General features: G+C 37.6%; 1 protein-coding gene across 2 annotated transcripts in view; it reads left to right on the plus strand.

Moving 5' to 3' along the window:
* Positions 1 to 14,711, plus strand: part of csnk1da (casein kinase 1, delta a) — a 46,379-nt gene that overhangs the window by 18,227 nt on the left and 13,441 nt on the right. For both annotated transcript variants that reach the window (XM_052138920.1, XM_052138919.1), the window contains exons 2-4: positions 9,989 to 10,099; positions 13,734 to 13,882; positions 14,240 to 14,468. In XM_052138920.1, coding sequence (XP_051994880.1) covers positions 9,989 to 10,099; positions 13,734 to 13,882; positions 14,240 to 14,468 — 489 coding nt within the window. The remainder of the gene's footprint in view (positions 1 to 9,988; positions 10,100 to 13,733; positions 13,883 to 14,239; positions 14,469 to 14,711) is intronic.

The following is a 14,711-nucleotide window of genomic DNA, read 5'->3' on the forward strand; positions in this document are numbered from 1 at the left end:
CTGGACACGTTGGAGAATAAATCGCCATTGGCTAGTACATTTTAGTTTTTATTCGCCAGAATTTTAAAAACATGTAAGCGTAATGCAACTGAAAATTAAAGTTATTGAAGAGGCTTGTGCTTTTGGAGATTTTACCTTTCCTATAGTGTGTAATATAGCTCTTTGTGGATGTAAAAGTTCTGCAAAGTTACAAAGTCCAAGTAAAAGGGAGTTATTCTCTCTACACTGCTCAAGAACTACACAAAACGGCTGGATTGTAGTCCGGCCATTTCTTCTTTTAAATATCTGCATCATTATGTAATACATTTGCATAATGCCTGCCTAAGGGCTACTTTGGCCCTCCCTCAAACAAACGTTGTTATAGCAGTGAGCAGGATGAGTTGGGTTAGTGTTGTCGCCATGTTGAGAAGACGCTGTTTTCTTCACTGCAAAAGCAAAACCTCTTTGGACTTCCAAATCAGATGAATTGAAGTATCAATGGTTACATTTTTTACTACTATTCCTCAGCAGAACAACCGCAAACAATGCAGATTTTCAAGTCGGTTTCTCCTGAAAAATGGTGCAGTTCCCACTTTGTTGGGACAATCTAGCATTTCAGGATCACAACCTACAAGCGTGCTTATTTATTTTTGTTTTTGTTTGCTACTGAGAGTTCAAAGGTGGAGTTTGTGTTGTGGGTACGGTATACACCCAGTGCACAGATGTAGGCCTCTGCTAACCTGCTAGCTAATGTTATTGTTATGAAATAGTTTTGCTAATCAGCTGTGGGCCCACTTTAACCTACAATTGTGTAGAGCTATGCTGATGGTTTGTGGTTCTTACTATCATGAAGAGTAGGGCTGGGATAAACGACTATTTTTTCGGTGCATCGATTAATCTAACGATTCATTTTTTTCCAGTCCGATTCGATTTCGATTATCTCCCCATTAATTGACTAATAGCAATTTATACATGTTGATTTACATATCTGCATGAAAAAAACATGAATTCCTTAACATTGCAATATATGTTTATTGCTCTTAAAATTCCAAAATAAAAGACTATACAAATGCAAAGTAATGCATTCTTAGTCAGAGGTAGCATGGGAGACAGCAGCCTGTCATGGTGTCCTTCCTGAACCAACAGAATTGAACATTTATGTTGAAAACACATAGTCCTAGCTTACTGAAAAAAGTGCATCTTTTAATTCTTCATTCACATAAAAATAACAACAACATAGTAATACACTCTGCCACTCACCTTTTTCATAAACTCAAAATTCAAAAATAAAATTCAATTTTGCATTCTGATGTCTAGCATTCAATAAAAAAATAAAAATGTCACCCAGCCACCCTTTCTTAGAGCTATTGAAAGAATACAGTAACTTGTAAACTTGGGGGCTTTAAGCTAATTCAGAGTTATTTTCCAACAAAAAATAAATAATAAAAATAAACATTCAGAATTCAACATTTATGTTGAACATAGGCCTAGCTTACTGAAAAAAAGCATCTTCATTCACATGCAAATAACAACTTACACTCTGACACTTTCATTTCACCTTAAGAATACTGTGTGTGTGTGTGTGTGTGTGTGTGTGTGTGTGTGCGCGCGCGCGCCGGGTGGCACCTCTTCAGGTGCTGGTGCATTGCCGTGGTGCTAGAATGGAAGGCCATCTCCATTTTGCAAAGATGACATATCACGGAATTGTTTTCTTTTAAATGAAAGAATTCCCATAATTTAGAGGAATGAGTGCGTGCCGCCTTGCACTTCTGATAGTTTGAGGAGCCACTCGTGTTGCTACTACTCTCTGGCGCCGCCATCTGTGTTTTGGGTCTGACGAATCGACGCGCATATTTTGCATCGACGTATTTTTGCGTCGATGTCATCAATGACGTTGACGCGTTGTCCCAGCCCTAATGAAGAGTGATCAAGTGAGGAGATGGATATATTTTTACAAACGGTCATTTTACATCTGCAATCCACATTAGTGCTCAGGTAACGTGTAATTAAAATGTAATGTTATTGTTTTGGTAAGGGTTTACTATTCAGCTGTGGGCCAGCTTTTACCTAAACTGCTGTGTAACAAAATGGTCAATCTCAAGAGTCTTACATAATTATCTAATTACAAGCTGTAATGTTAAGGCTGCCATCGGTAGTCCATGGCTAACTTGCTCACTAGCACGCTGACGAGGCTGAATTTTAATTTCCAGCTTCATATTCAGTTAAAGGATTGCGCCACTCAGGTTCTTTGCTACTGTACAACTCGATCTCTGTCGAGTAAAATCTGAATATTTACTCTCCAGTGGGAAATAAAATACATATTTTAGTCTCATAAAGCGACATTTGGTTGCATATGTGAGTGATTTACTCACCATGTAAAGGGATGCTAGCCTATATTGTGATGTATATCATTATCATGATATAAAGTTACTCATATCATGATATAAGATTTTGGTCATATTGCCCAACCCATCTGTATGTATTGTCAATGAACACGTTTACATGAATGATCTTACGCTGATTATGCTTAAGCCCACAGCATGTAAGGTCATGTTAAACGTCTTAAAATATGTACTTTATCAGGTAAAGTAATAAACAGTTTAAGCAAAAAAACTATAGGTGCACACAGATTTTTGCCCATCACCCTGTTTTTGTTTCCATGTAAACACCTTTACCGACATCGTTACCGGCTTATCTGTTGTGCACAAGTGTTGTCCGATATCAAGTCAAAACGTTTTGCTTGCGTTGTCAGACTTATTAAAAAAAAAGCTGATTTTTGGTTGCTATCAGCAGATTGGTTTGCGTGTAAACACACTGTGATTACAACTGTCAGTCATTTGTTTTTGTATAGCTAAACGGTTCATGTGAACTTGAGTATGGTGCGCTACTGATATGAACACAATCATACCAAATCGCAGAAGTAAACTGCTTGTGATTATGTTAATTTGTATCTTTGCAGGCTTGTGATCGCAATTATTATGGGAATGCATTTCTCATCCCTGATTGTGTCCAAATACATCGACTTCAGAGAGCAGTTCACATTCTTCATATCTCTAGCAATGCATCCGCAAGTTCGCGGCAGACAAATGCTAATATTCATCACATCATTGCACATTCTGTGCATCTGCATATGTGGTGGTGGCGCAGTGGCTAAAGCACAGGGCTGGTAATCAGAAGATCGCTGGTTCTAACTCCACGGCCACCACCATTGTGTCCTTGAGCAAGGCACTTAACTCCAGGTTCCTCCGGGGGGATTGTCCCTGTATAATTGCACTGTAAGTCTCTTTGGATAAAAGCGTCTGCCAAATGCATAAATGTAAATGTATCTGCAGGAGACAAACACAAGTGTTGTTCTCTGCATGGCAAGTTTTTGTTGTAAATCCAAAGAGAAACTTTAATACGTAACACAGTGACGTTGTTACCTAGATAAAGTGGTAAACAGTTGCCGCTTTTACTCATGTTGATGACGTAATCGGACCATGGTTCGGACCCAAAAATTATTATGTGAACAGGGCCTGAATTTCGTTTTTTAAACTGGGGGGGAATTCCCCCCTTACATGGGTCACATGGGGGGGATCTAAAGATTATGGGGGGTAACTTTTGATGCATTGCTAATTTCATCATCTTCATTTATTAATATATACAGATTTGTATGCATGAATTGTGCATTTCCAGTTCTCAAAGCGGTTAATAACAACAACAACAAAAAAACTTTATACAAAATACACCATGCTCTTCTTCAAATTGACATTAAGACCTCAGTTTAAACTAGGCCTAGGGCTATATATTAATGTCAGCTCTATTTCAGTGTCGTTCATGTGTTTCAGTTCAGTTCAATTCTTTGCTTTTTTTTTAAACTTCATACAAAATACGCCATGCTCTCCTTCAAATTGATATTAAGAACTCAGTTTAAACTATATGTATTTATGTCTATCAGTTTCAGAGTCTTTTTAATGTATTTCAGTTCATTGTCAGTCACTTTTTTCCATTTCTTGTTACTTTTTTCATGGGACTTATTCTAAGTTTCTCATCTGTCTCCTCCTCTTCATCTCTTTCCATTTGATGATGGCTCTGTTGAAGTCAAACTGCTCAAGGGAAGGTCCAAGCTCTGAAATGATCATTAGATTTGTGAGACTCAGTATTATTCAGTGAATTTCTGAATTTGGTTTTGATCCTGTTTTGTGTGCTGAATCCACGTTCACACGACACACTCGCAACTGGTATGACCATGGCTGTCTGAATGAGTTTCTCCATTTCAGTGAAAACATGACTATGTTCACTTAACACAGTCTCTGCAAACTGCTGAAAGGACAATTCATTGTCTGTGGCCGTGTTTGTCGCTGCGGAAATATGCTGCGCATAACACAAGAAAACAAGGAGAAACGCGCAGTCACATGCTCAAACAATCAACAACATCGCTCTAGATGTGTAAATACAAGTGGAAAGCGCGGCGCGGCGCTGTCTCCTTTCCACAAGCGCGTGCTCTCCCGTGGCGTCTGTCGTTGCTATGCAACCATGAACTGCGCTCTCCATGATGACAAGGAAGTATCAGCAAAAGATTAATTGATTTCTAGCCCTTGCTTTACTACTAGATATATTTATGGAGATGAATAATAAGAGCCCTGTACAGCTATCATGATCAGCTGTTCGGCCGAGAATTCAATGTCGTTACGCTGTAAGCTGATCAGTTGGTTCGTTGCTGCCGCGCTCTATCACTCGCGACACCATAAAAAGCAAAATGGTTTTTAATGTTTCAATTGCGTGATTAAAATGACATTATTTGGAAGCGGATAATTTCTTCACAAACAGCTCATTATGACTCAAAATGTTAGAATGCTGCACCTACACTCGATAGTGTGGATAAGATCAGCGCAACGCAGACCACTGCATTGACAGCGTGAAACATGATCTGTCTGTAACAGCCAGGGCTCAGCGGAAGAGAATGCCGGTCCATCGCTGATTGAGGTATTAAATTCGAAAATAAAATACAGTTTGACATCTTTTTTCTCGCATCTGTGAATTTATTTTTTAATCATTTGCTCTGAGATGAAGCAAATATATTTGTGCGGGAATTTCTCGCACTACAAAAGCTAACATTGCGGGAATGGCTTAAATTATGCGCAATCCCCGCATTCCCGCACCGAAATTCAAGCCCTGTGTGAACACGAGAGACCAGCGGGGAGGGGTGAGGAAACTAACTCTGGTTCAGTCCTAGCAATCGACTGTCCATGGACTGTTTTCACAACATTCTCCATTTTACATCATGGCAACAGACCTGTGTAACGCACCTGTTGGATGACTGTTGGAAGGTTAAAAGAGTTGCAAAACTTGAGTTTGTAGATATGAATTTGAGAACTTGTACAATAAATATTTGAACACTTAAGTCAATGCATATAATGTGAGTAAATTAATTGTTTGACTCCATATTCCATATAATGTGTGTCCAAATGCACGCATTTGAGATCCACATGCACGCATTTTCATTTTTTAGTGTCACTTAATATCCTTTTGTTATTTACAGTCAGTTGTTGATCAAAAACTGAAAAGAAAAATTAATAATTGCTCTAACATTAATAAAGGTGCAATCATACATTGACACTTTAACTTCAACAAACACTGAATATTAATATTTAATAGAATCCTAGCGTCTACGCAGGAGTTTGGTAAAAACCTGTGCAAAGCCCTGCCCCATAAACCATATGCTTGATATAACTCTTAAATGTTATATGTGGAATTCTTTTTTCATTAATGGGTTCCAACCTTGTGAATATTTTGTTATAATGTGTATGAAATTTCAAACGGTGACAACATATTGTATCATTATTATAAATACTATTTCATGACATAATATAAATTGGTAGAATGTAACCATGTAATTTCTAAATAATAATAATAAAAAAAGCTAAAATGTGACTAGAATGATGAAAAGCGAAATTAAATATACACACATACTATAGCATGTGAAGTCAAATGTATGAATACTATATATATATATATATATATATGGGAAGATGCAACTTCCTGGTGGTCTTAATATTTTTTTCAGTTGCATTACGCTTGTCTGGTAATAGATATTAATGGTTTTATTTCACTCTTTGTTTAGACTGTCATAGTTTCTTACATGTAATAATTCGTATTTTTAGATGGATTTTCATAGTCTGGAGTCTGTTCCAAAACCTAGTGAGTTGCCACCGGAGGCAGCACTTTAAGACATCATAGGCGCACTTATGATGCGATGTATGTTCCAATGTTTTTCATTTTGATATTATTGGCAGTGTGTAAATGAATTCCCTTTAAAACATTTCCATTACAGCCATACACATTCGAAAGATGACTTTGCTCATTGCTTCACATTTCACACTTTTTTGATTTGCTGTTAAGACAGCGAACCAAGTTCAAATTTGTCAAACTTTTAAAACCACATCTCAGAACTCCTGCATTCTGTTCCATTTTGCTCTGTCTAGCTGCGTCTTTATGTAAACAAGCTCTAAATTATCTGTTTTCTGGGACTAAGTGTTTAGACCAGGTATCTCCATTCCCCTATAGTAGAACTGGCATGCTGCCCCAAGCCGGAAGAGTGGCATTGGGTTTAGCTAATACGTCAGCTGCAAGACTGAGTGTGGTGGGGGAGATTCATGATTGCTTTTTTTCCAACCTTTTCATCCTACCTTTTATGTCACATCCCTCACATGCGCTTATCTTGGGCTTTGGAAATGCCACTGTGTTAGTGTTGTGCTCCTTATCGGTTTAACTGGGTGTCTGTTACAGCAGTAGAAAGTGAATGTTTTTAGCAGCATCTACTCAGGATGTTTGGATGAGGCAGATGGTGGGTCAGATAGGAGGTGGTATAGCAGTATGCATAGATAATTGTGCCCACTCACTCACACTAGAAAGCTGTGCTTGTGAGTCAACAATTAGATGTGCAGAAACATTTAATCATGGTGGGCATGCATATTTTTATTTAATGTGTGTGTGTATGTATATATATATATATATATATATATATATATATATATATATATATATATATATATATATGCTCCAATGACTTATAATGCACTGAAAGCTAAAGCTTATATAGACACTGCAAAGCCTCTCTAGTTCAGTGGATTTATTGCTCTTCTCCTTGGTATGCGTGAGCGGTACATCACATAGGTACATGTATAGATATTGTTATGTTCAGATTAGAAAACAGCCTCATGGTTTTCCAAACCTGTATAATTTTCTTTACTCAGTGAACCGCAAAAGATGTTAGGCAGAATGTTAGACTCGGTCACTATTCACTTTCGGAGTGCCTTATTATCCATACAGTGAAAATAGTCTCTGTATTGTGTTCCACGTAAGAAAATCATGCAGGTTTTGCAGAGTAAATAGTGACAATTTTAGTTTGTGTGTTCAGACATGTGAAATATGATTCCGATTCATATGGATATATTTTGGTTATAATGTCCCTTTTGCTTACCTAAAAAAAAATCGCTCAATTTATGCTGTTAATTATACAAGGGAACTTCTAACTAGATTGTAAAGCGAGTTAAGGGCAAGGAGGCGGCGAGAACCGGCTTGGCAATATAAATAAGTTTTAATAATAAACTGAACGAAAAACACACAAACATAAACACAGAGCAGCTCCATGTCATTCTCTCTCGAACCATCGTCACCGGCCGCCTTTATCCCTCGCGCGCCCCTTTCAGGCTGATTGGGCATGCATTGTTCCAGCCCGGCCCCTCTCTCCTCTGCTTTACATAGATATATTACAAAAATATGAATTTTAAAAATGGTGTTTTATCATTAGTTTTCCTTCATTGCATATATTATTGCATAATTTGTTTGGTTACATGAATAATTTGCACTATTTTCAAGTAGCTTATTTACATTGTTTTGTAGAACATGTGCTTAAACAGTACTGTAACTTTAAGAATTCCTGCAGTTCAGCGAGTGTTACAGAAGTGTTTCAGCTGGGCGCACATTAATGAGAACTTCTCTACAGCATCCATATTACAGTATGTATGATTAGAATTAAATGTTTATTTTTGTTTTTGATCAACTGACGGTAAAGAACATAAAGGATATTAATCGAGACATTATTCTGTGACTAATGGATTGCGTGGATCTTATCTTGGACACACATTACAGAGAAAGATTCATAACAAACATTTACTTTCAACACGTAGTGAAAGGTTAAAGTTCTTCATCAATATACTACTTGCTGTTTGTGAGTGAAATCTGAACATTTAACAGCCATTGACTAATCACATATTTTATAGTTGCATAGCATGAAATTTAGCCGCATATGAGATTTGTTTATTTGCATTGTAGTAGTGTTGTCACGGTACCAACATTTCAGTAGTCGGTACCAATACCAGTGAAATTTCACGGTACTCGATACCATTTTCGGTACCAAAGCAAAACACAAAAACAGGTTACGGAACAACACTCTTTTATTAACAAAGTTAACAAAACATTAGTAGCAGACCTAAAAACAATAATATACCATTGAGCAACACTTCAAGTTAAATATATAATTTTTGAATTATAACAAAACTGTACAATGTATGCTTAGTTTTTTTTGAACACTTATATAAGATTTGCTTCAACTTTTGCAACTTTACTTTTTACAAAATTTTTACCAAGTACTAAAAAAAAATAAACAAGCATACAATAGAATGAATAAAAACAATCTCCAAACTAAAGTGCAAAGTGCTCATATTAATAAAGCTGCATATTGCCAATTTTCTTCACGATAAGAAATGCACAGTGACATATATTATGATTAAATAAGTCTCAAGCAATCGCGTTCTAATCTAGCTGCATTAAGCATCCGCACTCGAGGGATGAGCGTCCCCGAGACGGAGTCTCTCTCAGCCGGGTGCAGTTTCCATCTCTCCCCCTTAGATCGGGACATTCGCGCAACTCATAGAAGAGGCACCGACCACACAGAGAAATACCAGTTTCTGAGTTTATAGTTATTACATGAGCTGCTTCTGTATTATTTGAACTTTAATAAAGCTATAACGCATTAAATATAACTGCATTTAAGATGTAACACATGTTTCCTTTAAAGAGCTCCGGCTCCGCTTATTCCACAACGAGAGTGCTTCTGAATTTTTTTTTATTTTTTATAATTCCCTAATACTTTGGGATCTACACAGATGAAGCTGTGAAAGGTTAGAATGCATCTGGACTGTGATCTGAGTAATTCTCCTCCGTCAGACGTGAACTGTAGTGCTGCTCTCACGAGTCATCATTACGGTTTAATCTGATTTCATGTTACTTTAAATGAGATCAGACGACTATTAGACAATGAAAGATTTTCTTGACAATTTTTTTTTTCCGACGTTGTCGATAATGTCAACTAGACTAAACACCCTAATGGAAATGATAATATGCTTTTAAACTCACCTGCTTTATTTGCTTGAATAAATCCGGGTGTCTGTCTTTCAGGTGCTTTATTAAGTTTGATGCGTTTCCTCCTTTCGTCAGGAAATTGTGAAAGCAGCATTTACAAATAGGTTTTTGCTGATCTATGATGTTTCCCTTTTCATCAGCCTCAAATCCAAAGAATTTCCAAACCTGGCTTTTTCCACTTTTCTTTTCGACAAGATTAAGTTGAGACCTCCGCAGCAGCAGCTACTTTGCTTGTCGTCATCTTTTGCTTGTAGTGAGTGTTCGAAAGTTCCCGACTCTGATTGGGAACCGGGTAGACCTGGTACTCTGGTACCTTCAGAGGTTCTTGTATTGTAAAAATGTTATTGTTTGAGTACCGACTTGGTACCGGAGTACCAGTATTTTTTTGACAACAATACATTGTAGCGAGTTGCTGCATAGAGTTAAAGATTAGGCTTGGGTTGTTAGATTTGAGATCATTAAAATTAAGATTGCAATGCATCGGAAAATCTATATTTTTACCCAGCCCTTTTCTCCATAGTTTTACTAATTTCTGTTTGATGATTTACAATGCAATTGACCATCTTATCTTTCCTCTTTCTCTCCCACCTTTTCTGATGTACAGGGACAGACATCTCTGTGGGGGAAGAAGTAGCCATCAAGCTAGAATGTGTGAAAACGAAGCACCCACAGCTGCACATCGAGAGCAAGATCTACAAGATGATGCAAGGAGGCGGTATGTGTGTGCCCACTCAATCAACAATTCCTCGTGTTCTCCATCAGGCTTCCCCGTTAATATAGAAATATGAGTCACAAACACACACACACACATAGACCTTCCACTCCTGCTGCATAGACAAGAGCCAGTGTTTACTTGCTCTTCAAAGTAAATTCTTTAGAAACATTTAGTGTGAAGGTTAAATTTACCCTGTAAGTCTGAGGTGTAATAGTGTTCAAGAAATTTTATAAAGACATGATAAAACAGATTTTGGTCAGGTTTATCCATCTGTCCTTCCACCCTATCCACACAAAAGACATTCTGTGATGCAGCTAATTTATGCTTCTCAAAATAATTTATTTTGAGTAATTTGTTTGAGCCAAAATCTATGTCTGGAAGGAAGGCGTAGATCATGAATCGCCATTTTCTAGACAGTGTGTCACAAAGGAAGCTGTTAATATGGGGTGTTCCAAAATAATGTGTGGACAGTGGGTGGCCAACCAATTGTGACCAATCCTTCTCAAAACATCAGTCAGTGAATCAACACATTTTTCGTATCAGTGGCATTATGAGATCTCAGACAAATCTCTGCATTCGGTCAGCACCAATGAATCTCCTCATTGGCTGAATATTTAGCCTTATGTGGTATAAAAAGAGGGCGGTATCTACGGGCTGTATCATTGGTGGTGCTTGTAATTTTAGCATCATATGGACCAGCATTCAGGAACAAAATAGTGAGATAACATGTACATGTTGATAGTGCTAAAAAAAAAGCATATTCTAAAAACCTAATAATTCTAAAAAAAAAACATGTTTACATGAGATTTTAAATAATCAGTGTAAGATCATGCATGTAAACACACTCATTGACAGTTTCGATTTTTTTTAAAATTATGATTGTGGTAAAAATGTATGTTACTGAGGCCATCAGGTATTTGTAATTTGTGCTTCCTTATTGTCTGTATGGCTCAATTCATCCAGTTGCTACACACTAATGGCTGTCATAAATGGCAGTATGAATATACATGAGGTGCCTGAAGGATGTCCCCCACCAACCCCAGTTGGGTTTGGCCTTGAATGTTTTTATTGTAGATAAATAAATGACAGTCTTGTCAGGGGCATTTTGTGGTTCCAGCAGCAGACGTGTGGCCTCTACGGCGTTTGACTTCAAACATGTTGTGTCCCAGCATGACTGAACATGCATGCCGCTTGTACAGCAGCAGCCTAATGTTACGATGACATCCGTGCCACAACAGACCGACATTCTGAGTGAACTTCCCTCTCAGGGCTTGTGCTCTCTGAGATCACATGAATCCTAGGCCAGATGGTGTGTGCAGAGGGAGTGGGTTTGAGGGGGGAGGAGCAGCCCCTTTGCATTCCATTTCTCAACTGGGTCTCTTCCACTACTCCCAGCCTTATTTAGCTCAGCAATAACAAGCAAGCACAGTGACATGCCACTAACTTTACAAAGAGAAAAGATGTGTTCATGCCAGTTTTAGAATTTTTTTTTTTTTTTTTTTAAGATGTGGGTGTTGATTTTAAGGGAATATTCCAGGTTTAATACAAGTTAAGCTCAATCGACAGGATTTGTGGCATAATGTTGATTCCCACAAAAATTCGACTCATCCCTCCTTTTCTTTAAAAAAAAAAAAAAAAAAAACAGCTCAAATAATACACAAGTTTTAACTGAACAATTATTTTAAGTGCTTTTATAAATTATAGGCTTCACATTTATGCCTTTTTAAATGCTCCAAATCTATTTATTAACTGGCCTCTATTCACTTCCATTGTAAGTGCCTTATTGTGACCTCAAGTTTCGCTTTTTTTTTTTTTTTTTTAGATATTTGGGAGGGGGACGAGTTAAAATATTTTTTTTTGTGGTAATATACATTATGCCACACATACTGTTTGAGCTTAACTTGTTTTGAAACCAGAATAGTTCTTCAAGCTGCAGATTGTTTGCCTTGGCATGCAAAACTGGCAATTTGTCATCCTTTTATGTCAAATAATGTATATATAAAATTTCACTTAAATTATCAGTCTGAACAAAAAGATAGAATGTTACCTATAAAAACAAATCAACATCAACTTGTCTCTTATGCAATATCTAACTAAAAATAATTTGATGTTGCACAAAGGGAATTCATTAAAAGGGATTTTTTTTGCCAGTAGCATTTTAATAGTCACTTTTTGTGGATTTTTTTTGTTTAGTTTTTGTCCTGGTTAATATCTGACCCCGGTGTGTATGTATGTGCATGCGTACTGGTACATGCATGCATCAAGGAAAGTAGGAAACCAGCCTTGAATGTTGTGATTCTATTTCTAAATATTTTATGGTTGGAATTTACACACTTGTTAATGTCCATACATGGAGGCAAGGGATTTTTCTATTTCAATTCCTATTAATATAGAACATGTCATAGACATCCTGGAGAATGGAAAGGCATGCTGGGACTGCTCAGACCGGGAGATATTTTTAACCTCTTGAGCTTGCGCATGAATGTCTGACCTGGAAGATGTTTTCTGCAAAGTGCTGAACGGCAAAAAGCACTGTGCATTTGAGAACTGTGCCATATTGTATTTGTATTTGTATTTTTTTTTTTATGCTAGGTGTTGCATGAGTGAGAATTCTTCAAATCATTGAACGTTTTTAAAAACTCAGGCCTTCTCATTTGATCACATTGTTCTCTCCCACTTCATTAGTTTTCATTGCCAATTTGAATTTGGTGTATTCTATGTTATGAATGTTTGTAGATTCACATTCTCCTTAATGTGGCATGCAATGTAAATTCATTATTTTAATTTGCAGATTGATAATAAATGTAGCATTTAGTTAAACCTGGTTACTGAAGCTATCTTACTTAAACTGCTTAAATAAGGCTTGTTCTTCTGGAAGTTTGGTCTATACAAACATTATATCAGTACAAACTCAATTTAATTACAATTTAGCATTGTGACAGCTGGATTTTCTGGCCAGCATGCAGCTGAATGGTGAGAGGGGCAAGATTAATGGTCATGAAGTGATCTAATTGGGTATCGGCTCTCCTTCCTCTATCACCTTCAAGGTCGTCTGATAGATGTGCTTTTATGGCCGATGCTTTAGTGCCCATTCTGGGGGTGACCAACCAGGACTGCTGGTTTATCCTAGCTGAAGCTCTGCCTGTTTTTTATATCACATCACTGTTCTAACTGAAACAATTGCACCCCCCCCCACCCCCCCACCCCCCCCTTCTGAACCTAGCCAGCTGAGGAAATGAGTTTGTTGTAGGTCACCCTCAGTCTCTGTCAGTCCTGCAAAGAGACATACACGTATGACAGTCAAGCTTAGGCATAAACTGATAAACCCTAGACCGATGCCAGATGCTTTGGTTGGCAGAAATGTATTTCACAAACCACTTTACATTCGTTACCCAAACATACAAAAGTAGATCTGATGTTAGTATTCACTTTCTTTGCATCCTTTTTCAATTCAATGAAAGTGAATAGTGACTGAGGCCATTCTGTCAAATATCTCCTTTTGTGTTCCATGGAAGAATGTCAAATGTGCTTGGAAAAACAGAGTGAGTTTCTTCAGAATCTCTTTAAGTTTCATTCCGGAGATCTGTGGGAAAAATGCTTCTGTAGTAATTATAATGTATTTTTTCTTTTACAGTCGGTATTCCAACAATCAAATGGTGTGGAGCAGAGGGAGATTACAATGTGATGGTGATGGAACTGCTGGGACCCAGTCTGGAGGATCTCTTCAACTTCTGCTCTCGCAAGTTCAGCCTTAAGACTGTTCTTCTGCTGGCTGACCAGATGGTAAGGCTGGAGACATGATCATCCCTGACCTTTGTCCCCTTCACCCTACCCACCTTTTGTCATAGGAGACCAAAAAAGGGATAATGACACCAAGAAGTCGTGCTCTTGTGACATGCTTTACTGTTATTCATTCAGCTGTTTTATATAGACACCTGTAACCTCTTTCATTTTGTGTTTGAGTATTAAATTCCAAGGGGCATCATAAAAGGCCTTCTTGTTAAATGGATTTTATGCGTTCATTGCTTTATTTGAATTTGTGTGTTGGGTATGCATGGAGTCTCTGCCAATTGTTTTGCTCCTCCCTTTTTCTTTCTCTTTCATTCAACCGTCTAAACCTGTTCTCTGTTCGATCATCAGATCAGCCGTATTGAGTACATCCACTCTAAGAACTTCATCCACAGAGATGTCAAGCCAGACAACTTCCTTATGGGCCTGGGGAAGAAAGGCAACCTTGTTTACATCATTGACTTTGGCCTGGCCAAGAAGTACAGAGATGCTCGCACTCACCAGCACATCCCTTACCGCGAGAACAAAAACTTGACTGGAACTGCTCGCTATGCTTCTATCAACACTCATTTGGGAATAGGTACCCTGACACATGTCGTATTGAACCAGATTTTAGAAACCTCCTGTTTATTAAAATAACTGCCCCATCATAAGTCTTACAATCGTCACACTAACATTAATTTGGGGTTAGCAGTATAACCGTATTTACTGAGCTTCGGTAGAAATATCAACTGGTAGATATTCTGCCATTCTCTTTATACCTTGGTGTATCCATAGCACAATTAAAAAAAATAATAATAATCTGACATAGAGCAGAAACTAT

This window comes from Xyrauchen texanus, chromosome 12 (genome assembly GCF_025860055.1).
Source record: "Xyrauchen texanus isolate HMW12.3.18 chromosome 12, RBS_HiC_50CHRs, whole genome shotgun sequence".
Taxonomy (NCBI): Eukaryota; Metazoa; Chordata; class Actinopteri; order Cypriniformes; family Catostomidae; genus Xyrauchen; species Xyrauchen texanus.